At 40.2% G+C, this 24,266-nt stretch overlaps 1 protein-coding gene across 3 annotated transcripts; it reads left to right on the top strand.

The window, feature by feature from the left end:
* The first annotated feature begins 4,025 nt into the window (after nt 1-4,025).
* Nucleotides 4,026-21,359, top strand: LOC128695912 (UNC93-like protein). 3 transcript variants are annotated; one of them, XM_053786865.2, is made up of 9 exons: nt 4,026-4,120; nt 6,185-6,276; nt 13,446-13,632; nt 14,994-15,237; nt 15,880-16,003; nt 16,624-16,849; nt 18,577-18,739; nt 19,961-20,228; nt 20,572-20,975. In XM_053786865.2, the coding sequence occupies exons 2-9, from the start codon at nt 6,201-6,203 to the stop codon at nt 20,835-20,837; spliced, it is 1,554 nt and encodes a 517-aa protein (XP_053642840.2). In that variant the 5' UTR covers nt 4,026-4,120; nt 6,185-6,200; the 3' UTR covers nt 20,838-20,975. The 3 variants fall into 3 exon arrangements, with proteins under 3 accessions (XP_053642840.2, XP_053642839.2, XP_053642841.2); XM_053786864.2 differs by having other exon boundaries at nt 4,035-4,164; nt 20,572-21,359; XM_053786866.2 differs by lacking the exon at nt 4,026-4,120 and adding an exon at nt 5,865-5,900.
* The last annotated feature ends 2,907 nt before the right edge of the window (nt 21,360-24,266 follow it).

The following is a 24,266-nucleotide window of genomic DNA, read 5'->3' as shown; positions in this document are numbered from 1 at the left end:
ATAAGGCGAAGGGCAACACCAATGCGGATGGTCTATGGGTCGAGACGTGTGTGAAAGGAGGAGTTGGGAATAGCCAACAGGAAGTCCTCTGCATGAGGAGCTCTCACTGCTAGGAGGCAGGCTTTCTCCTTCACCAACACACTCTGAAGCACTGTTGAGGCTATATTCTCCAATATTAGGCCATCCCAGTGTGACTGTTTGTAGTTGTGACTGTTAGTAGTTGTTGTAGTTTGTAGCTGGCTTCCTAAGTGGCTGCCTAGAGTCCCGGATTCGAGTCTTGCACCTGTGTAATTCATCTTACTGGTTAGCACAGTGCTCGGTATCCACTACTGTGTTATCGAGCACGTACTTGACTCAGTCTGGTGCTGCCGCTGTGAGTGATGCTACTGCTGCTCAGACTGCATTACTGAATGAGTGTAATCTTTCTCGGTAGACGTAATGAGAATGGTGGCAATCACTCTCTGCTCGGATACATTATTTCTTACTGCTAAATCGTTCGAGACAGATATTATTCGACTGTCAAATGAACTATGAAGGGTGTGCTGCACCAATCATCACATTAGATATTTACTTCCTCATAGCTGTAGTCTCAGCGAGAGTTGGTAAAACTCAGTAGCATCGCTGTGGCTGCTGTACAGAGCACTGATCTCATCTCAGCAACACTCGTGTTGTAGATGAATGGTTTATAGAACCGACATGTTGATAAATAAGGTGCATGTGCAACTCTTGGGTATCTTTATTGAGGAAACGTTTCGCCACACAGTGGCTTCATCAGTCCAAGGGTTAGGCACGACCAGTCCAGGTTGTGCCTAACCCTTGGGCACGACCTACTTCCACATTGAACAAATGTGACACCACCTACGACTGCTGCACCTCTCCTGCCATACGGTATATAAGCTCCTTCTCCGCACATATGCCGTATTCTATTCAAAATTGATGGACTGACCACATCGACTCAAGGTTGAGGGATTGATTACCTCATTCTCCTCCTAATCTTCAAGATTCTCCTTTGCATGGGCTGATGAAGCCACTGTGTGGCGAAACGTTTCCTCAATAAAGATACCCAAGAGTTGCACATGTGTCTTATTTACCAACACTCGTGTTGGATTATGTACAACAATAAAAAAAAATAGTGATTGATGGAATATGACAAAAAATTCATTCTACTTAATGGAATATGATAAGAAAACCATTATAAATGATGGAATATGGCAAGAAAGCCATGTTATGTCGTGGAGTAAGACGAAAAAAAAAAAACTTGCGTGATGGAGTATGACACGAAAGTCATCTTACGTCATATAGTAAGACAAGAAAACTCTCCTTATGTACTGGAGTGTGACAAGAAAACCTTCCTTATGTACTGGAGTGTGACAAGAAAACCCTCCTTATGTACTGGAGTGTGACAAGAAAACCCTCCTACTAAGTGGAATATAAACAAGAAAATGTAACTATAAACACTTAAGCAGTATAATGTGATCCTTTATTGACAACGTTTCGCCCACGCAGTGGGCTTTATCAAGCCACAAACACATCTGTTTGTGAAAGTAAAGGTATTTTATACCTTTCATTGCCCATCTGTTTGTGATTTGACAAAGCCCACTGTGTGGGCGAAACGTTGTCAATAAAGAATCACATTATACTACTTAAAAGTGTTGATATTTCCATTGTGTCGGTATTTTATACCATTTATTTCCATAAATAAGAAAATCATCCATCGTAATGAAATACTTAAAATCATATGTGATGGATTATGATAAGAAAACCATCCAGTATATTCACAGTAACGTAAACAGTTACTTTCTGAAGATTAAAAAATTCAATGCTGTGACTGGAGCATCACACAAATAGCCAGCACATGACTCAGCACATAGGAGATATAGAGTCTAAGTCAGACCGAAACGTCGTCGTAAGTTTCAGTCTCCCATGTGAGGCATATCTGTGATTACTACTCTAAGTTAAAACATATCATAGGTCAGAGTAGATAGTACAGATTAGGGTTAGCCACACTGTTTAGTGGGGATGATTGTAGGCAACTACACTGTGTAGTGTGTGTACCCACCGTGTATTGTGTGTACTAAACAGTGTAGTTCAAGGTAACTACACTGTTTAGTAACTATAACTTTGTTTAAAAGAAACTTGGACCAGGTATCATTAGTGTGTGACTTCCTGGCAACGAAGTCTTGTTCATCCTACTTCTCACAGTTATCCTTGTATGTCATCGCACGCAATTTTCCCTTCACTCTGTTAGTATTAACATGCCACTAATTTTGCAGTGGTATTGCAACGAATATGTTGCCAGCACATTGGTGCCAGCACATTGTTGCCAGCACTTTGTTGCCAGTATATTGTTGCTAGTTCATTGTTGCCAGAACATTGTTACGTTAGCACATTGTTGACATTCCTGCATGCGCCTGGAGGCAGCTCATTTCGTTTAAGTCTCCTCCAGTACTGAGGTGACTGCTACGTCAGGGTTCCTGATATTTCCTGTATTTCGTTTTCTGTATTAAAAATTCTTCTGTATAAAGACACTGTTAAGGGGTATTAACAATAGACCCCTGGCTGTTTTCAAGGAACTGGACAGGCAACTAAAGTCAGTACTTGACCAGCCGGGCTGTGGTTTGTAAGGTGGATTTCGCACTGTAGGCAGTAACAGCCTGGTTGATTAGGCCCTGATCCACAGCGAGGTCTGGTCATGGACTGTGCCGCGGGGGCGTTGACCCCCGGAACACCATCCACGTATAATCCAAGTATGTGTAACATTCATTTCAAGAATTGGTGAAGGCTCGAATCTGCGTCCAGTGTTTGCGAAAGAGACACGATAACCGTGCACACTTGCTTAAATTCAGGACTAGAAGTATTAGCATATTTAAGTGACGCGCTAAGCCTGTAAGGGTAGTTCAGTTAAAGGAGTGGTGGAAGATGGATTCTTCGCTCACTAGTCCTTGAGTAGCAATGTAAAGGGGTTGGGCAAATATTTTTGTTAGTGGGTTTGGCTTTGAAAAGGACCTGCCTAGTATGGGACAGTAGGCCTGTTGCAGTGTTCCTATTTTATGTTCTTATGTACTCCATCTGTCAAGCTTCTTCTTGTAAAAATGACCATGAAAAATATGACTACCACACGTATGTAAATAGGAATTGGAAATTATTAAAACGTTTTAATATTTTCCAGCCAAAGGAATAACAGAAATAATTGTGTCAAGACAAGAAAACATAAGAATGGAAGACAAATGCAAAAGACCTGCTGATCCATGCTAGGTAGGTCCTACATGATCATAATGACATAACATGTGGGTTGGGAACTGATGAGAGTACTGGTGGACGAAATATCTTAAAAAAAATAAAAACTCACACATTGTATTATTAGCATTATAATGTGAATATATATTACCACTGTAAACATTCACGTGGTCAGGTCCATCTCACACCCCATTATTCCCACTCACGGACCTGACCAACCTACGTATCTTCAGAGCTACCTCTAATACTCCCCTCAACGATGCTAACAAACCACTGTATTCCAACGATGATAAATTTCTTATATTTAATCAAGTGATAAGCTTATAACATGAATTATAAAGCGAGTCAAGAAAGAGAAGAAAAGTCGAGTGAAGGTTGAAAAAATACTTTTCCAATCGACGATTTAAAAGTAAAACCCGATATTGTTGCTCCTTGAGTTATATCTTGTGTCACTGTTATCTGATCAAGTGATAACTGTAAGGTTTCACTGTCTAGTGACTTCACGATATCCTTCCCTTGTACTGTCATTTCCGTTTCTATTTGATACTTCTTATATCATTTTTTGACCTTTCACTTTCCTCTCTTGTAACGGCATACGTTACAACGAATGAACAATAAACAGAGGCCTGAGGAGGCAGGAAACACGTTATATCACTACAACGTTTTGTCATTCCAGGAAGGGTGTTGTACTCTCCAACAGTGACACTTCAGTGGGAACGACGTAGAATATCACCATGTCTAGCGACCGCCGGCATCTACTGGAGTTTACAAATGCAGGTGAGGCGACGCGCGCAGCTCCAGTTACAGTGTAGTCTTCAGTGAGTTGTGTGAAATAGGAAGTGTGAGAGGGAGTAGCTAACTGGAACAACGAGATACATAAGCCGTATGTGAGAAGTATTGCCCGATAGCGCAAGCACGAACGCAAGCGTACGTACACACACACACACACTCAAACATTGTTCTGCTCGTATAACAAAGAATAGGTACTCACACATTAAACAGACTGGAAAGTAAAAAAAAAATATTTTGCTCTTGGGAACGCCAAGGCCAGACACGACGTGTGAGTGTGGTTCCCCAACAACGCTGAAGACACCAAACTTTCATCGTAACGCTAAGCAGTGTACCACGACACATTATACAAATCTGCGACGGTGGAGGTTCCTATACCATTCCCCCTGAGATATGGCCGTGTTTATTTTCATGTGACCATCAACAGGAATGAAAGAGGTGCAGAAGTAATTTGTACAGGGATCTAATTCATGGTAAAGGTTGATAAGGCTTTTCGTTAGATCGAAGCGTTCTCTCATTAAAAGCCGGTTCTCCAGCCTGTGTCTGGTCATAACTTGATTCCTGTGTAATATACTATCATATTTCAACTGTATTGTCTGTATACCAGTGGTATTTTATACCGATAAGTATGAATAAGACACAATAGCTGTTTATGGTATGCATTAAGACAACGTCCACCAGGAACGTTATGAATTCCCACTAAGAATCACGAAAGTCTCCCGTGGACGAGCGTCTTCACTGACGCCAAACGGGGCTTTGTCTTCCTTGTCATGCCCACCTGGGCTGTCTCCCGTGTCATGCCCACCTGGGCTGTCTCCCGTGTCATGCCCAAAAGGGCTGCCTCCCGTGTCATGCCCAAAAGGGCTGCCTCCCGTGTCATGCCCACCTGGGCTGTCTACCGTCTCATGCTCACCTTTGCATCGTTTCAGTCAACATTCAGTTTTCCTCCTTCTGATGCCAGGGCTGGAAGAGTCTCTGTCAATCCATTGACAGTCAACCAACAAAATGCCCTAATCCGCAATCTGTCTGATTTTTATTGACTGTTAAGACGGGTGGAAGCTTGGGAGTGGGAGAGAACAGGATAAAGGAATGTTCCGGTAGTGGGTAGTAGAGGAAAAACAAGTGAAGATGAAGGTCAGATGGTGGAGTCTCAGTCGAGGCTGAGGTGGTGGCTGAGTTGGTAGAGTTGGTGATGATTATCCCGATGGTGGTGTGGTATTAATGGTTAGGTTGATGATAGTAGTGGTCGTAGTGTTGATGATGATGGTGGTTATAGTTATGTTGATAGTGATGGTTGTAATGTTTATTAAGGGGATATTTATCTCAGAACAGTGTTGATAGTGGTGGCGGTAGTGTTGATGCTGATGTTTATGTTGATGGTAGTGGTGCGTTGATTCTGGCATACGGAACATTGATGGTAATGGAACTGGTTCTAATAAAGGGGATAATGTTGGACGTGGTGTAGATGAAGGTGGTGATAGTGGGAATATTTATGGAAGTAGCGAAGATGGAGGAGGTAGGGAATGGTGGGGGTGATGCTGGTGGTGATGCTCATGGGAGTGGTGGTGATACTTATAATGGTGGTAGTCATAATGTTGATAGAACAGGTGAGAATGTTAGTGGTTCAAGGGGTGGGTGCACAGTAATACAGGTTAAGTATCCATGTGCATCTACACGACACACACACACACACACACACACACACACACACACACACACACACACACACACACACACACACACACACACACACACACACACACACACATATATACAACAGGCGGGTTATTTGAGTATCGTTCCAGTCACGGTATTGTGCCTTTTTGTTATTTAACAGGCCTAGTGTCTAATCGACATGTGCCTAGGACAAAATGGTAACTAACTAACATATCCAGTTGAAATATCTAGAGACAATGTCAATGTATTATTGACATAAAACCCTAATTATAAATTAGTAGGACTAGTTAAAGTATCACCTTGAGAATTGTAAAAGAGTTTAGACGAATTTGTCATCCACTCTGAATTTTAAATAAGATAATAATGCCATTTTTTTGCTAATTACAAATTAATTGTACATTTGAAATAACTATTAGTTGTTGAGTTAGAAAAATGAGCTGGATAATGAGTGGTAATGTGTTGTTTTTCTCTGTATACTTAGAGTGCGTCTTCACACCATGGTCAACGACAACAAAATGAACGGCTTCGACAACCTGGCCTTCGACAGGAAAGATGAGCCCATAGAACTGAAAGGTAGGTTCCATGTGTGTGTGTGTGTGTGTGTGTGTGTGTGTATGTGTGAGTGTGTGTCTCTGTGTGTGCATGTGTGTGTGTGTGTGTGTGTGTGTGTGTGTGTGTGTGTGTGTGTGTGTGTGTGTGTGTGTGTGTGTGTGTGTGTGTGTGTGTGTGTGTGTGTGTGTGTGTGTGTGTGTGTGTGTGTGTGTGTTGTTTCTCATAGTCTTCCCTCGTGCTCTTTCTACCTGTCTCTCTCTCTCTCTCTCTCTCTCTCTCTCTCTCTCTCTCTCTCTCTCTCTCTCTCTCTCTCTCTCTCTCTCTCTCTCTCTCTCTCTCTCTCTCTCTCTCTCTCTCTCTCTCTCCCTCTCTCTCGGTGTACCTCATTTGTTTACTAGCTGAAGGACACAAACATTAGTACAAGCTGGGGAAGTACATCTCACTAAATAGACAAAATAATGATGTTGCGAAAATAAGAGTGGAACTTGACATTACAAGGCCTGCAGATATTGTTTATGATATTGTCCTTCTAATTTACGAAACCCTTTCTAGTTTATGATGTTTTCCTCCCAATTTGTGATATCCTGGTTCATGGTGTTGTCCTTCTTGTTTCCGTCATATTTACTGCTTTCTATAGTTTCTATTACTTGTCTAACATATTCCAAAAAGGGGGATGCCTATAGTTGTTGTATTTTTTCATTCTCTAACTTTTACTTGTGATAAACTGAGACTATGCTGTGTGGACGACTCTAAACTTTCAACAATTGAGTGCCAGACAACTTCGGCAAAGATTTGAGTGCTTTTTTTGGGTTGTGCAAGAATGACTTTGTCAGTTTAATGTACCAGACTGTGATGGTTTCCATTTAACAGTTTGAGACTGCTTTTCTTCACGAGTTTCTAATTTTCAAATCTGGCATAGTCTACCTAGATGAAGGTTCGTGTAGCTGTTATAATGGGTAGGCTACCCACTCCCAGGTCACACTAACAGATGGCTACCCACTCTCAGGTCACACTAACACGCTGGCTACCACTCCCAGGTCACACTAACACGCTGGCTACCACTCCCAGGTCACACTAACAGATGGCTACCCACTCTCAGGTCACACTAACACGCTGGCTACCACTCCCAGGTCACACTAAGAGGTTGACTACCACTCCTCTGATATGTCTCTCACTCACCTTTTATCCCGAGGTCATCCAGGTCTTACGGTCGTCGGTTCTTGCTCAGACCTTGGTGGTGAGCCACAAGTAAATTCCTCAAGTAGGAAAGATTTTGCTGGGAGCGTTCCCTATTCAGGGTAGGTGGTAGTGGTGGTTCTGGTTATGATGCAGGTGGTGGTGATAGTGGTAGTGGTGGTGCTGGTTATGATGCAGGTGGTGGTAATAGTTATGATGCAGGTGGTGGTGGTGATAGTGGTAGTGGTGGTGCTAGTTATGATGCCGGTGGTGGTTGTGGTGGTGGTGGTGATGATGATAGTGGTAGTGCTGGTTATGATGCAGGTGGTGGTTTTAGTGGTAGTGGTGGTAATGTTTTTCTCTAATTAATGTCATTAAGTTATGGGATGCAGTTCAATTCTTCCAGCTTTGGAGAATTTGTTTTATTATTCAGGACCGGTGTATTTATTTTCTGACTCAAGATATGTCATTCTGGCTGAACTGAACTTCCCAATACATACGTACATTTCTTCCGGGATGCGGATACACGGGTGTACTGATAAGTTCTCACCTATATGTACTCCTCTATATGTGCTTGCAGGTGTTGAGTCGCACTCCGCTTCTTGGTTGCTACTTCGTTCATTCTCTCCGGGCTTCAAGAGCTTTGTCGTACCTTCTCTTAAAGTTATGTATGGATCACACCTCTACCACGTAACTTACTAAAATGCTCCACTTTCTGACAAATCTAAGGCTGAATAAATACTTATTAACATGTGGTGGCAATGGTGTGGGTTGAGTGGTGGTGGTGGTAGTGATGGTTGTAATGATGGTGGTGGTAGTGATGATTTTGTGGGTTATTACACTCCACACAATTCACAGGACACCCCTCACTATTTACACGATGCTCATATAATTCACATGACGTCCACACCGTTCACACGACGTCCACATAATTCATACGACGTCCACATTATTCACACGACGTCCACACCATCCACACCACGTCCACATAATTCATATGACGTCCGCACAGTTTACATGACGTCCACATAATTCTCAGTAAACGGAAAGGACTTGGGAAAAATCCGAAGGCTTGTTTTGTAAAAACTCATGACAGGAAAGTTCTTGATGGAGTAGCGACCCACGTCAGAGTGGAGGGAGTGTTGCTGTCACCGTGCTAGGGGAAAGGTGACCCACTTGGTGTGGGGACCCACACGCTGGGGAGGACCCAGTAGTAGGTGGGTTGTGAGGAAGGTTCTTTGAGGATCGTAAGAGCTTAGAGGAACGTTATTCCGTATATTAGTATAATATTATATTTATTAGCAAGTTCTAAAACTCTCGTGGTCACTTTGTCTGACTTTCATACGTTGCCTAACGTATGATAATTGTACTTATGTGTTCCTGTACCTTAATAAACTTACGACACTCAAGAGAATGGGAGGCAATCAGGTTTGATTCCGAAGAAGAGGAGGGCTATTTTCAATTCCTTGGATCAAGAGCCCTTCACCAACATCAAGCCACCTCACAGGCACAGGACAGAGGGAAACTGACGTTCAAAGGTCGAGGTATGAAGAAAACTCATCCTCGGAGAACTGTTACACGTCAGTACGTTAAAGAAAATTTTACTAAACGTGAAAGATAACTAACGAATTCCATTCTTTTCCCAAAGAGCGATGACATTCACGAATATCACCCACTAACCTGACAAAGATTCCATCCATCATTTACCTAAACTGATTTTCAAACCATCATTTACTGACACGTTGACTGACAAACACAGTAGCAGGTAGAAGGAGCGACGAGCTGATAAACAGATGACGAAGACAGTGAAATGGATTCATCTAACATTACAACAGTGGTACACAGCACGGACAAGATGACATTACACATATGTTCAACACCCGGGTATCTTTCTCCGAAGACCTCTCCTAAATCAGTGCATTTTTCAGTTCGATACCGAGATGATATACAAAGATAGAAGATGAGGTAATCAGTCCCTCAGCTTTGCAGAACTATGCATTAAGTTAGCTAATATAACAACTTTTCACCTCAGTATAAACGACATAGCTAATATTATAATAACTTTTCACCTCAGAATGAACGAAACAGTTAATCTTATAAGTTTTTACGTCAGCATAAACGACACAATTAATATTATAATAATATTTTATCTCATTATAAAAGACATTAAGTTTCTCCGGAGGAAAAATATTACGACAAAAGTAACGTTGACACACTGCGTAAAATAATGTGTTTATGATAGTGATATTTAATCTTCTAGGTGATGTAGGAAAAATGTTGCGTCATATGAATGCACTGACGCACAAAACAAAATTCCGTACCTTACCTGTAGAGCTGTCACCCTTAACCTTTTCTGCCTGCTCTTGTGAGTGTGTGTATGTGTGTGTGTGTGTGTGTGTGTGTGTGTGTGTGTGTGTGTGTGTGTGTGTGTGTGTGTGTGTGTGTGTGTGTGTGTGTGTGTGTGTGTGTACTCATCTAACTGTACTCACCTAATTGTGGCCGCAGGGTCGAGACTCAGCTCCTGGCCCCGCCTCTTCACCGATCGCTACCTCGTCTTAAAGCTATGTATGATTCCTGCCTCCACTACATCACTTGCTAGGCTATTCCACTTCCTGACGACTCTATGGCTGAATAAATACTTCCTAACATCCCTTTGACTCATCTGAGTTTTCAGCTTCCAACTGTGATCTCTTGTTTCTGTGTCCCCTCTCTGGAACATCCTGTTTCTGTCCACCTTATCTATTCCCCGCAGTATTTTGTATGTCGTATGTATAAAATGAGCGACAACTGACAGTTTTATAATCCTGAGGGATAGATACATATCCTTGGTTATTTACTTTCAGGTATTCTCTAGTAATGGCGTATTATAGTGTTTCATGACTAAGTGTATGAGAAGCACTATACTGGTCATTAGGTACGACAGGAGTGAACAATCAGCTACGTCGTTCTGCTTATCAACTTCTTTTTGGCGGAGAAGTTTATCAGGCGTCTCCCAAGCTGGCCTCATAGGCTGTGACAGACACTGATTATAATCACGTCGTTTCTTAAAACCTATTTTAAAATGTTAAATAGACGACGTTTAGCTCAACGTCAGTTATTCTATGTTTCATTCCTTTTTTTTTAACTTAGAGTAGGTTAAAACGGTGCCATGATGCTAGTGAAGGGCTCTTAATCCAAGGCACTGAAACTGCCCTCTTTTCCTTGCATTCCACAGGCGCTATATATCCCTTACATAAATGAACTAATAATCTGAACAAAAGAAATACTATAAACCCAACTTAATCAGACGGAATTACTGTACCACTCTCGACACTGTAATTAAAAACACATTTAAAGACTGTTTCAATTTTCTTACCTCTGTCATCCTGTCTGCCTACAGATTTCTTCATTGCTCTTTCCTACCTTATTCCTTTCATCCTTAATTTAACCATCCCTATGACTGAAAAAAAAGTGGTAGGAATCCCAACACGAATTCACTTTAAAACCTGACATTATGATTTCCAGTGTGAGAAAACTTAAGTAGAAATATACACCAAGAAGTGTATGTGTCTCAGTGTGTACTCCCCGAGTGTTTACATATTTCTTAACATTTGCTGTATTTGGTACTTTTATTTATTTCTTCTTTCTGTAACTTTCTCACCTCTTTGAAGACATAATATTGTTTCTTTTCAAGCTGTAGTTCCTGTTTTGTTATTCTTATTGTCTTATTGTTTTTTTTGTTGTATTTTATTGGGTAGCGGTACACACGTGCAGATGATACAGCGCCTGGAGAACAAGGGGCATTCAAGGTTACTCCTGTAATAAAGTTGGTAGAATTACCGACAATATGTAAAGTAAAAGGACACAAGTGCAACTAATGTGACATTTATTGTGGCAACGTTTCGCTCTCCAGGAGCTTTATCAAGCCATTACGGCTTGATAAAGCTCCTGGAGAGCGAAACGTTGCCACAATAAATGTCACATTAGTTGCACTTGTGTCCTTTTACTTTACAAGGTTACTCCTAGTGACGGAAAGCTCAAATTCTTTGGACTAAGAGCCAGTCACCATCGATGAGATAACTTTTCCCTTGGAAGGTTTGATAGCGAGAAGTTGTGTAGTCTGCCTATCCTTAAGAAGGCCAGAGAGGCGTTATCTTCTCTAATAACAGGTTATCCTAACCTGTTATGATACAGTCTCCACTGCCTTTCCCTCAATGATATCAAGAATCTCGCCTAGTTCACCTTGAAGATACCTCCTGCATGATCAGTTTGTATTCACCTGGTTTCAGCTACAAGAGTCGAGTGTCGGTTTCAAGCCTGACGTCTCAGTTACTCACGAATGATCCTATTATTTCTCGTCTCATTAGCACATCGTTCTGTACTCACATATTTGTGGTTTTAGGGGTCCATTCTCAGATCTTGGCTCTGAGTCTTAACTTTTCACTCTTCAGATTCACTTACTCTTAGTTTCGTGAGGTCATTTCGTATCAGTTCCTAATACTGTGCTTCCATCAAGTCCTCACCAAGATCATCCCACTTCCCGACCACTCTCAGACCAAAGAAATTCTAAGGATTAAAATATTCTCGTTTGGTAGTGAACAGGATACCTGCCGGCTTAACCCTCGTATAGTCGATACGTTTTAAACACCCAACAAATACCGTGTGCAAGACACATGTAGCTACTGTTCATACTAATTATATAAATTAAATAGCATAAGACAGTCATGACGACAAAATCAATGTAATTGTGTATTAGGTTTCATTAGTGATTAGTGTAATGTGATTGCACGTCTTACTTGTGCATGTAGATCGTTCTCCGATGTGTCTATTTGAGACTCAAACAAAGGTCAAATTGTGTGCACTTCAACCGAAGATTTTTTCACATACATCTCTCACGTCAGTCTTTCGTGCCCTCGCAGCCACACTATACCAGTTCATTATATGCTTCTGATGCTACAGGGAGTTGGCTCAACATATGGAGCCAAGATTTGCTGACCTTGTTCGGAGTTAACCTCGTTCCTTAGGAAATGGAGTTTTTTGCTGGGTCACATTACTCACAGTCCATATTCCAGCCTGGTGGACAGCTCGCTTTTAAGTGCTCAAACATTGCCTCTGACATAGGTTGGATGTTGTCAATTAATTTACTAGTTTTGGGAGAACATCTCTGTCAGTGACTCGTTGGCATATTTGTTAATCTTTTCGTATATAGTAACTCTGTAACGTTCAAGGAGTTTGAAGATGTCAATGTCCACGTCTAGCTCACAGTGAGGATTGAATGCCCTGTTGTAAAGAGGCTCTGTGATTCGAGGGTCGGGCTTTTACGCTTCCCGTGAGGACTTCTTACCCTTTCGTAAAAAGGGGAAGATGCACTATCGTAGTCTGTGAAGCTGTAGAAAACGAGTGAGGCCTGGGCTTGTTTTTCTCTTAGCTCATGAGCGAAATTATTTTCATGTACGCACCGTTAGCAGACGAGAAAACTTTCCTGCTGAGATCACAAATACGTTGGCATCAGTTGTCCGAATCAGGCAGGTTGTCAAGACAAACTTCAGTCCAACTTGAGGGTGAATCCGAAATCTGGTGTCTGCTTTCTCGTAACTGCATGGGGGGTCAGTCTCTGATTTCATTCTTGGGCGACGACTTATTGGCCAGAGGTGATGGCAACCTCCTTTTTTTTCCTGGCGAAAAGTCTATGCTTGCAGTTTTGCTGCTTGAAAGAAATTTGGAGAGTTTCTCCTTGTTTTCTGAATGATTCAAGAAGTCCTGCCACTACACTGGGATTTTCTTGTGTCTAGCTATATTATTATTATTATTATTATTATTATTATTATTATTATTATTATTATTATAATGATGATGATGATGCGCTAAACTCGTGTGGGTCATTCAGCGCAAAGAGGGTGAAAGCTTGATCCTCCGTCCACTAATTACTAATCTGCGTATTTTTTTTAATGGATTATTTGGAAAAGACAGTCACAAACAGTGTCTACTCTGCGCAGACGAATATAAAAACGATCGTTTGTTTATTCTTTCGTCAGAGTCTCAAGAGAGCGCCTCCAATGCCTTTGGGGCGGCTAAGTCGGTCTTGGGAGCGAAGGTGCTCACGCCGGAGGAGAAGAAGGAGAGACTTGCTATCACGAAGAATATCATCATCATCTCTGTCGCTTTCACCTTCCTCTTCACCAGTTACAACTCCATGGCCAACCTCCAGTCCTCCATCAACAAGTGAGTGTACCACACATGGCTACAGGTATCATTCCATAATCTACCTTCAGTCCTCAGGTAATATTCCATAACTTACCTTTAGTCCTCTGTCAGCAAGTGTATCACACATGGCCACAGGTACCATTCCATAATCATCCTCCAGTCCTCCATCAAGCGAGTATATCACACATACACAAATAACCCGCACATAAAAGAGAGAAGCTTACGACGACGTTTCGGTCCGACTTGGACCATTTACAAAGTCACACTGTTATTTATATCACACATGGCCACAAGTACCATTCCATAACCTACCTTCAGTCTTTCATCAACAGTTGAGTACTTCACACATGGCCATAGGTACCATTATATAACTTACCTTCAGTTTTCCATTAAAAGTCACTATACGGTGGCTACAGTATGTGGTACGCTACAACATTTTAATGTCCTCTGGGTACTCGACCCTGTAATCTCTCAGACGAGAATAAAGCTTATCAGTGGCACAACAATAGCGATGAGTATCTGGAACAACTCACAGATGAATCACATTAGAAAGAACATATCTATGAGGATGTTTCGGTCCGTCCTGGAGCAGTGTCAGATTACAAGTGAGCGTGAGAAGGCAGAGATCAGACAGCAGATCGGGGAAGAGTGAGAGGGTTGGAGGTGAGAAAGGAATAGTAGAAATAATAGTAGTAGTAGCTTTAGAAGTAATAATAGTGGTAGTAGTAGTAGTAGTAGCAGCAGTAGTTGTAGCATAACAGAACTACTCATATTACTACTAATAATAATAGTAGTAGTAGTAGTAGTAGTAGTAATAGTTGCAGTAGCAGAAGCAGTGGCAATAGTTTTCTCTGTCTTTTTATGTTCATTTGTAACTAGACAATGGTTGAAGAGGATCGAAACACCGTCATGTTTCCTCCTTTAAATGTGAGTTATTTATTAAATGTGAACTTTAGGTAAGTTCCTAATGATACAGACTGAACAACGCGCAGACACCAGTAGGTTAGACTTGCCTTCAGCAGGTCTGACCTACTGCTGTGACCCTGACCTAACAAGATTTATTTTCTCATAAGTGTTTTAATATGAAGAGTTCTTAAACTCTTAATGGTTAAATTATTATTATTATTATTATTATTATTATTATTAATGTGCGTTTTCTTCTCTAGTAACAGAAATAATACATTAATAAAATCATTGAATTACAGCCCCATGACCAAATACTGTATAAGAATATAGTATTCCTACATATACAGTAAGAGGGGAAAGTGACGTTAACGGCGACACCTTAAGTAATCATTTAATAGGGGGGTAAAGTGGCGTTAACTGCAATACCGTAATTTAATTATAATTAACACGATTGTAATTGCTGTTACCCATAGAGTAGATGGGACAGCAGCGTTGTCGACGCTCTACGGAGCCCTGGTACTCTCTTGTTGCTTTCTGCCTTCGTGGTTAATCAAGACGCTCAAAGTCAAGTACACGATGGCCATCTGTATGCTCTGCTACTCCACCTACATCGCAGCGCAGTTCTACCCGCAGATCTACACGTTGGTACCCACGGCCATCATTCTGGGGCTGGGGGCAGCGCCCATGTGGTCCGCCAAGTGTACTTATCTCACTAAGGTGAGACCTGTGTGTGTGTGTGTGTGTGTGTGTGTGTGTGTGTGTGTGTGTGTGTGTGTGTGTGTGTGTGTGTGTGTGTGTGTGTGTGTGTGTTGTTATGTTTTAACATGTAGTGGATCATACAGCGCCTTGGATCAAGAGATCTACCCATCACAGAGCTGGAAGTCCATAAAATTACCATCTGGGCGATGACTGTTCCGATCATGTGCCTAGCTTATATAAATGTTGCTAAATATATATTACTCTCTTATTCATGGGGAAGATCCAAACCTGTCTGGTTTCTTACAGCGCTTAGGGAATGTAAAGTAATTAGATATGATCCAAGAAAGGAGAGCGTAGATCTATTTTTTGGAAAAAGAGCATAAAAAAAAATCTTTCCCGTTTCCTGTGACTCTCTTTTCTTTCTAAAAGAAAGTATTTAGTTTAAGTTAGAATCTGTATCAAGATTTACTTGAACATCTGACGCAAACTCTTGGTGGTATATAGACTCTTATACCAAAGAAAACCTTTTAATTTATTCAGTATCTCCTACTGAGGGTTATAACCTTAAATAAATAAAATTTTATGTGCTATAAGTGTCGTTATACCATCATTTGTGGTCTTAAGTTACATAGTCACATTGACTTGCCATCCCGTGGCCAGGTTGGAGCGAGGTACGCTGAGTTAGTCGGGGATGACAAGGAGGTCATCATTACCCGTTTCTTCGGCATCTTCTTCCTCTTCTTCCAGTCGACACAGGTGTGGGGCAACCTTATTTCCTCCTCAGGTGAGTTGACGCAGGTGTTGGGGAGGTGCTTCAACCACATCCCTTAAGGTGAATTAGTTTAATAACATTTCTTTTCCTCGAGGAGACAAGTTTATTCCTGAAAATTAATAGTCCCTTGAAGACACAGTAAATTATCGTTCGTTACCCCAGAGAGTCACAAGCCTAAACTCTGACATAATTGAAAAATTTATTAGCATGGGCCCTGAACATGTGAGAGACATTTGTATGATTCACAAACATATTTTAGTGATGATTGATTCGTGAAGAACACGAGCGCCACCTGCACGCACACTTTAGTGCTACTTGATTGGTTCCTGCAAAACTTAAGTTACTTGGCTTGAGTGACCCATGAAGCACCTGACTAAAAATTTGCTTGACCTCTAACGCAATTGAATGCTACGTGACTGACCTCTATTGCAACTGAATACCTCTCGACTGAACTCTAACATACTTAAGTGGTACTTGATAAACCCCTAACGCACTCAAAAGCTATTGGATTTACACCTAATGTGCTTGAGTGCTACTTGATTGATCCCTAATGTACATAAGTGCTTCTTAATTGATCCCTAACGCACTCCCCAATGCCTCACGCATAATTTTCGTCCCCTTCTCTGCCACAGTGCTGTCTGTGGGCGTCGTCGACACATACAAAACACCGGAGGAGCTGGAGAAGTGCGGCTTCAACTTCTGCCCGTGGGACACCTCAGACAGCAACAGCACTAACAGCAGTAGCAGTACTGACGATGATATTCCCAGGTGGCAGATCTATACTATGGCTTCCATCTACCTCGTTTTCTCCCTCCTCTCTTCAGTCATCGTCGTCATCTTCGTTGATCCCCTCAGCAGGTAAAAGGCTCGGGAGGTTGACGATAGTTCAACTGATGTATATTTCTCAACAGATAGATTGCAACACATATAATTAAGTCAAGTAGTGAATAATTAAAAATTTAGATAATTTAAAAGGCCTAGTTTGAAAGCTTCTTAATTTAAAAGGCAGATAATTCAAGATTCACTTAATTCAAAGGTTAAATATTTCGTGTCAAATAATTTAAAGGCCGGTTATTTTATGAGATTGCTAATCCAAAATGCAGCTATAATTCAAAACAAAGAATAATATCGAATGTAAATATCGATATCTGCATGCGACAGAGAAATGCAATTTAAGCAAAATGAACACCGATGTACACAATGAATAATAACCACTTGCAAATATGTGTGAATACTGGGACACCAAGTGAACAACTGATGTTCTTTCACTCTTCCTGACCAGCAGATATGATGAGCAGGATTCACATTTATGCCTGTAAGTAAACAGGTGCGAGGCTTCCCTCACAGGGCGTATTCAAATTCATATGTGTAACATAGAGCCACATATGTTGCCATTATCTTACTTGATGGGTTAATTCTGACTTCAGATTCAGCATCAACATGCTAAAAAATAACTTAAAAATATTTCATTTACAAATGTAGCAAATTTGTTGTTCAAGGTAATTCAGTATGTTATTAATTCAAGAAATACATAATAAAAGTTGTTGATAATTCAAGATGCAAATAATTCAAAAGGTAAATAATGAGTAATGTAATAGAACATGGGAGATTGATCATTGGAAGTGAGGGGAGTAACTAATAATTCAGAAATATTTCTTTTGGTCAAGAGAAATCTGCTTTTATTAGTAGTGAAAGCTGCTTGTGGAGCTTGTGTCTTCTCTTGATTATTGTCAGCAGCTCATCATTTACATCCTTAGTTTTTTCTGGGTGAGCATAAAAATCTTATGGATCATATAGCGCCTGTGAGAATGAGATTTAATCGGATCTGATTACTTGTAGGTATATATATATATATATATATATATATATATATATATATATATATATATATATATATATATATATATATATATATATATATATATATATATATATATATATATATATATGCAAAACAATCACTGTGAAAGAATAGAGAAATTCCAAGTGCTTTCGTGACTACTCACATTATCAAGGAACAATAAAAGTAATGCATCAAAGGAAGGCATATAAAGGGTCTAGACCACACCTCACTATCACATCCCACAACAAAGCAACACCTGACGCGCGACTCATAAGAAAGAGAACACTGAAGCAGACCTGCTGGCCAAACTAGACAGGTCCTTCATGCAACCCACAAACTATTCAACCCAAGAATTAAGAATTTTAAAATTTATTATTTGTCCAATGTATTATTAAATTCTTCCCAAATTCTATTAATTATAAATGGATCTAATTTATATAAACCAAAGGAAATATTCACATTATTGTCAAAACTGCTTTTTATGAAACAAGATTCAATTATATTCCTGTCGACCATGGACTTGCTTCATACAACTTTCTCAACTCTTTGAAAATCAATTGGATGGTTAAAATCTCTCACATGAATAAATAGAGCATTGGAATCTTGTCCAGTTCTAATGCTATATTTATGTTGTTTTATATATATATTGCATGACGGATCTCGTTCCGTCATCCAAAATATCCAGAACTCACCATGTGGATGTGACTTGATCCATGTGGTTACATGACCTTCTCTGGTGCAGATTCGTGGGGAATGAAACGTACGACGCAACAGCTGACAAGACGGGAGTTCAATTACTGGTTGCCACCTTCAACCACATGCGTCACCCCTACCAGCTGCTCATCATTCCCCTCACCATCTGGTCGGGCGTCGAGCAAGCCTTCCTTGGGGCTGACTACACCGCTGTGAGTATACGGCCTCTGTACTAGTGTATGTAAGACACACACGCACACACACACACACACACACACACACACACACACACACACACACACACACACACACACACACACACACACACACACACACACACACACACACACACACACACACACGAACACAGCGTTTCGGCATCTAAATAAGGAGTCAGAATCATACTGGAGTATGCAGCACCACTATGGAGCCCACACCTGGTCAATCACGTCAAGAAATTAGAGGAACATAAAAAAAATTGCAACAAGACTAGTTCCGGAGCTACGGGGTATGTCCTGTGAGATGAGGTCAAGGGAACTCATCCGAAAGTATTTCTTTAGCCTTAGAGTTGTACATGAGTAGAACAATCTGGAGAGCGAAGTAGTATAGGCAGGATCCATACATAGCTTTAATAAGAGGTACGATCAGGCTCTTGGAACGAAGAGAAAGTGGACCTAGTAGCGACTGCCAAAGAGGCGGGGTCAGGAACTATGAAACGATCCCTGTAACGACATATAGGTGAGCACACACACACACGACTAGTGAAGAAGCCGGGCCAGGAGCTATGAATCGACCCTTGTAATCAAAATTAGGTACGTACAATTAGGTCACACACACACACACACACACACAGAGAGTACTGCACATTTCCCTAGGGTTCCCAAGTCATTATACCGACTGATTAACGTATGAAAACATATGCAGAACAAGGTTTGTTAGGGAAGAGCTTTCTCATGCCATGACTTAATAAAGCTCCACACAGACCTGAATATTTAGTCCTCATACCCATCATTGTTTCCACTGCAGTACCCTGAAACTCCTCTGATTTTCGATTACCATTTTTAATCAGCACCTAACACAGTATCGCACACAAGAAATTGTAATGACACGATTGTAAACAAACCACGGTAGGGGTGGGAACTGAAATCACTGCGAAATTAATTTTCACCCGTACCGTGCTCGAGTTAATCACGGCCACGCTGAAGGAAGATTCGTCTGTAAAAACTTGTATTTATGGTCACAGTGGCGCTAATGCTAACCTTTCAACGGTGTATAAATATACCTAGTTGGATGAATCTTATTGTAGCCAGCTGGCCCAGTGGCTAACGCTCCGGTCTGAAGTTTTACGACTCCCTAGCAGCGAGTTCAGTTCCCACCCTTACCGTGGTTTACAGTATAGCATAATGTCATGTATCTTTCTCTTGCCGTTGCAGGCATACGTGTCATGTGGTCTCGGGGTACACATGGTGGGATACATCATGATCTGCTACGGTGTGTGCGATGCTGTCTGTTCCGCCAGCTTCAGTCCTCTCGTAAGAATCGTGGGTCGGGTGCCCATCTTCACCATGGGCTTCATTATCAACCTCAGCATCATCATTACTCTCATCTACTGGATGCCCACGCCTGACGACCTTCCTGTTTTCTTCATCATCTCCGGGCTGTGGGGCGTGTCTGATGCTGTGTGGCAGACGCAGATTAATGGTGAGAAAGCTGCGAGTTCATTAGAATTTCTTAGCTTCCAGATATTTAGCTTCTTGGTCTAGGAAGTATTTTCTTCAAGGCCCGTAAAGGATGTACTCGCAAAACTATTCCCCATTAACGAGAAATACTTAACTTACTGTGAATTTTATTCCCTTTCGGTCTCTAAGCCTTAAATCAACGTCAAAGTTCAAGTAACGAAAGTATTTCGATTAAGATAATGCTCTCAACCACATGGATTATACCCATTTATTTATAAATTAAGAATTCATTCAACGATTTCTTTAATTATTTTTATATGGAGGTTTAAGCAGGTAATTTTGCATTAATTTCTCTTTCCTTCTAGCCCTCTACGGTGTAATCTTCCCTGGAGAATCAGAAGCAGCCTTCAGTAACTACCGCTTGTGGGAGTCGATTGGGTTCATCATTGCCTACGCTTGCAGCACCGCCCTCTGCATCACCACCAAAGTCACCATCCTCCTTGTGTTCCTCGTGTTGGGCATCACCGGATTCTACACAATCGAGATTATTGAGAGATTCTGGGGGCTGAAGAAGACAAAAGAAGGGGTAGTAATACCCATAGATAAGTTATTAATCGGGGTACATGAGTGAACTCAAAACGCTTTGCTTTATGTTAATGAACAGTATTAATGTGGAGCGATGACGAGCCGTTATCCAAAATAATCTCGGTTGTGATTTTCATGTACTCAATAGAATACCTGTCTTTTTTAATACGAACAAGCATGAGTATGGCGCAAAGTGTTGAACTAAAAGTGCCAGTAGAACTCAAATGCGGCGATAATCCTGCTGATCTTGGTGCAATAGATTCAAGTTACATGAATAAGGTTAATGTGTTGATCTCGATACAATAGCTTCAAGATTTTAAAGCAAAATGTTACCAATTCCTGGCTCCTCACCTTACTTCCCTGCCTGTACTTCCTTACTTTCCCCCAGGACGTTTTTTTCTTTTCTTTACCCACCATTTAACCTCTCCTTTGACCTCTCTCGAGTTTGACCTCAGGATACTTGTTTGCTTAATAAGGCAATGTGTCTCTGATTTTTTGTATATTTGATAAAATTCAGCCCTGGACACAACAGTTGCAGCGGCCTTAAAGGTTTCCCTGCAACATGAAGTCTTTTTTTCTACTTGTACAGCCATTCACAACTACCTTGATGGATAAAGTGAACGTGTTGATTTAGCTGCAAGAAACTGATTTGGCAATAGAGTTGTGGAAGAGTGGAACAAACTGGCTAACATTAAAAATAGGCTGGACAGATATATAAGTGGTCAGACTATATGGTAACACAATGGAAGCGTAGAAACATTATGTAAATAAGATACACAATCCACCAGGGACTTTGATAAAATCTGAAAAAGTCATATATTTCCCTTTTAAGGTTACAGGTGTTATGAAAACATCAAATGCTCCTCTGTTTAGGAGTTCTGGCTAGTAGTAATCTAAAACAAAGACAACAGTGCATTAGTGTTCGCAATAAAGCTAACAGAATTCTTGGCTTCATATCTAGAAGTATAAATAATAGAAGTCCTCAGGTTGTTCTTCAACTCTATATATCCTTGGTTAGGCCTCATTTAGACTATGCTGCTCAGTTCTGGTCACCGTATTACAGAATGCATATAAATGCTCTGGAAAACGTACAGAGGAGGACGGCAAAGATGATCCCAAGTATCAGAAATCTTCCCTATGAGGATAGACTGAGGGGCCTGAATCTGCACTCTCTCGAAAGGCGTAGAATTAGGGGGATATGATCGAGGTGTATAAATGGAAAACAGGAATAAATAAAGGGGATGTAAATAGCGTGCTGAAAATTTCCAGCCAAGACAGTGTATTAAAAACATTTATACCTGTGTTAAGGTTACCTATATTCTGAATACATAAGATGCTACTCTGTTAAGTTATCGACGTGCTGTAGACACAATCTGGTCCAGTGTTAAGCTTTCCGATATACTAAAAGTAACCCCCGGTTACTAATCAGTCAACGATTTGCCCAAAGAAACAACTAATCCGTGGTTTTTCTTAAGGTGGCCAATATATAAATCAAACATTTGTGCAATTTTTGGAACTTTAAACAAGTGCTCGCAAGAAGCGTTTGTTGAAAGCTCGAAGTATTAACTTGTGTGATGTACAAGGTCCCCGATGTTATGAAATCATGAATGGGTCCTCTCTGTTATGTTTATACATTTCAGGCAGCACTTGCTTCCCTCTAAACTCAGGATGTGCCTGAGTGGATAGGTGGTCATTTATTAAAGCCGCTTACTGGATGCACCAGCTGTTCGCCACCTGAGTAGCTCGGGATAGCTATGCCCTTTACCAACGAGCTTTGTATCATCATCTGCAATACTGTGTTACTTACATCGCTGACTTTGTGATAAGTCTTCCTGTGATTATTGTGATGTGAAAATAATGTAAATAAAAAATAAATGTAAATAAAAAACAATGTAAATAAAAAATAAATCGAAAAACTTCATTCTGTTTTCCTAAATAATAAAAATAATGTATAATGTATAATGCTAGTACTCATGTTGATTGATATGTCAGGAACTATCTGTCTGTCTGTCCGTCTGTCTGCAGGATAATAATAAAACAACAAACAAAAGGGTCTAGTAATTACTTCCATTCAAATGGATATCATATAGATAAATAATATATAAGAGGTATATAGAATTCATGAAAAAGTGAGTAATCTCGCGACATCATATGATATGAATTGGCTTGGAATGTTTGAAGTCATACGTTCACCTGTCAATGATTTGTTAGCTTTCGAGACTGAAGCAAAAATCAGTACGCATAACACACACACACAAAAAAAAACTGAATAATACCATAATTTCCTAATATTAACCATGAACATTCAGTAACTTGAGTTAATAATAGAACGAACTGAAGTTATTTCTCTGTAAACAAGATAAACCAGGTTCTGTTGGACTACTGTATAAGACATCAGAGCTACAGAATAAGATCAGAATTTGTTTAACAGAGTTTGCGAAATGAATTAACCGTCCAACGTAAACTACGTTTCACGTCTTGTCCAAAAGTTAAGTGATCATTTTAATTTTACTAGTTAAAATTATATTTCCCACCAAACAATCAGAAGTCTGTTAATTTATATTTTATTCGTGAAACCAGTTTGAGATGATTTATGACTCTGTCAGTGGAACAATTAGCACGGTGATAAATCTTGCTCAAAATCTGAAAAAAATAGCATTAGCTCAGCATTTTCCAATAGAATATTTGTGCTGTTTCATTTTATGTGCTAAAACCTTCTTTTGTTTTACCTATACAGGTGAAACTCCATCCAGGGAAAACTGTAGCAACAGCCAGAAAAACGAGCTGTGTGGGTTGAAAATTAGCAAAGTGTTCAAGAGTGAGTTTTTTCTTAAAAACTAGATATACTGTGTTAGCCTGTGTTATGCTAGTTAACCTGTGTTATGCTAGTTAACCTGTGTTATGCTAGTTAACCTGTTATGCTAGTTAACCTGTGTTATGCTAGTTAACCTGTGTTATGCTAGTTAACCTGTGTTATGCTAGTTCACTTGTGTTATGATAGTTAACCTGTGTTATGCTAGTTAACCTGTGTTATGCTAGTTAGCTTTTCATTTTTTAGTAACACCAACACATTTCTTTGAGAGTAAATTTCTTGAACTTACGTTGTATAACTATTATTAATTTCGTTATAATAATAATAATAATAATAATAATAATAAAAAAAATAATAATAATTATTATTATTAGTAGTAGTAGTAGTAGTTGTAGTAGTACTAGTAGTAGTAACAGTAGAAGTAGCAACAGTAGTAGTAATAGTAGTAGTTGTAGTGCTGGTAGTAGTAGTAGTAGTTATATAAGAAGTATTAGTGATATGATTAGTATTAGTAGTCAATAAGGAAATTCTTCACTGTGAAACAAAGTAATATCCAAGACAATACCTAAAATACGTTTTATCTGCAGAAATACTTGCAAATTCTGGAAGCGGAAAATACATTTTTAAGAAAATATTATACAGCAGTTTTATACATTATATACA

Source organism: Cherax quadricarinatus, chromosome 41 (genome assembly GCF_038502225.1).
Source record: "Cherax quadricarinatus isolate ZL_2023a chromosome 41, ASM3850222v1, whole genome shotgun sequence".
In the NCBI taxonomy this organism is placed as follows: domain Eukaryota; kingdom Metazoa; phylum Arthropoda; class Malacostraca; order Decapoda; family Parastacidae; genus Cherax; species Cherax quadricarinatus.
Note: the sequence above shows the minus strand (reverse complement) of the source record. Positions and strands in the feature narration are given on the sequence as shown.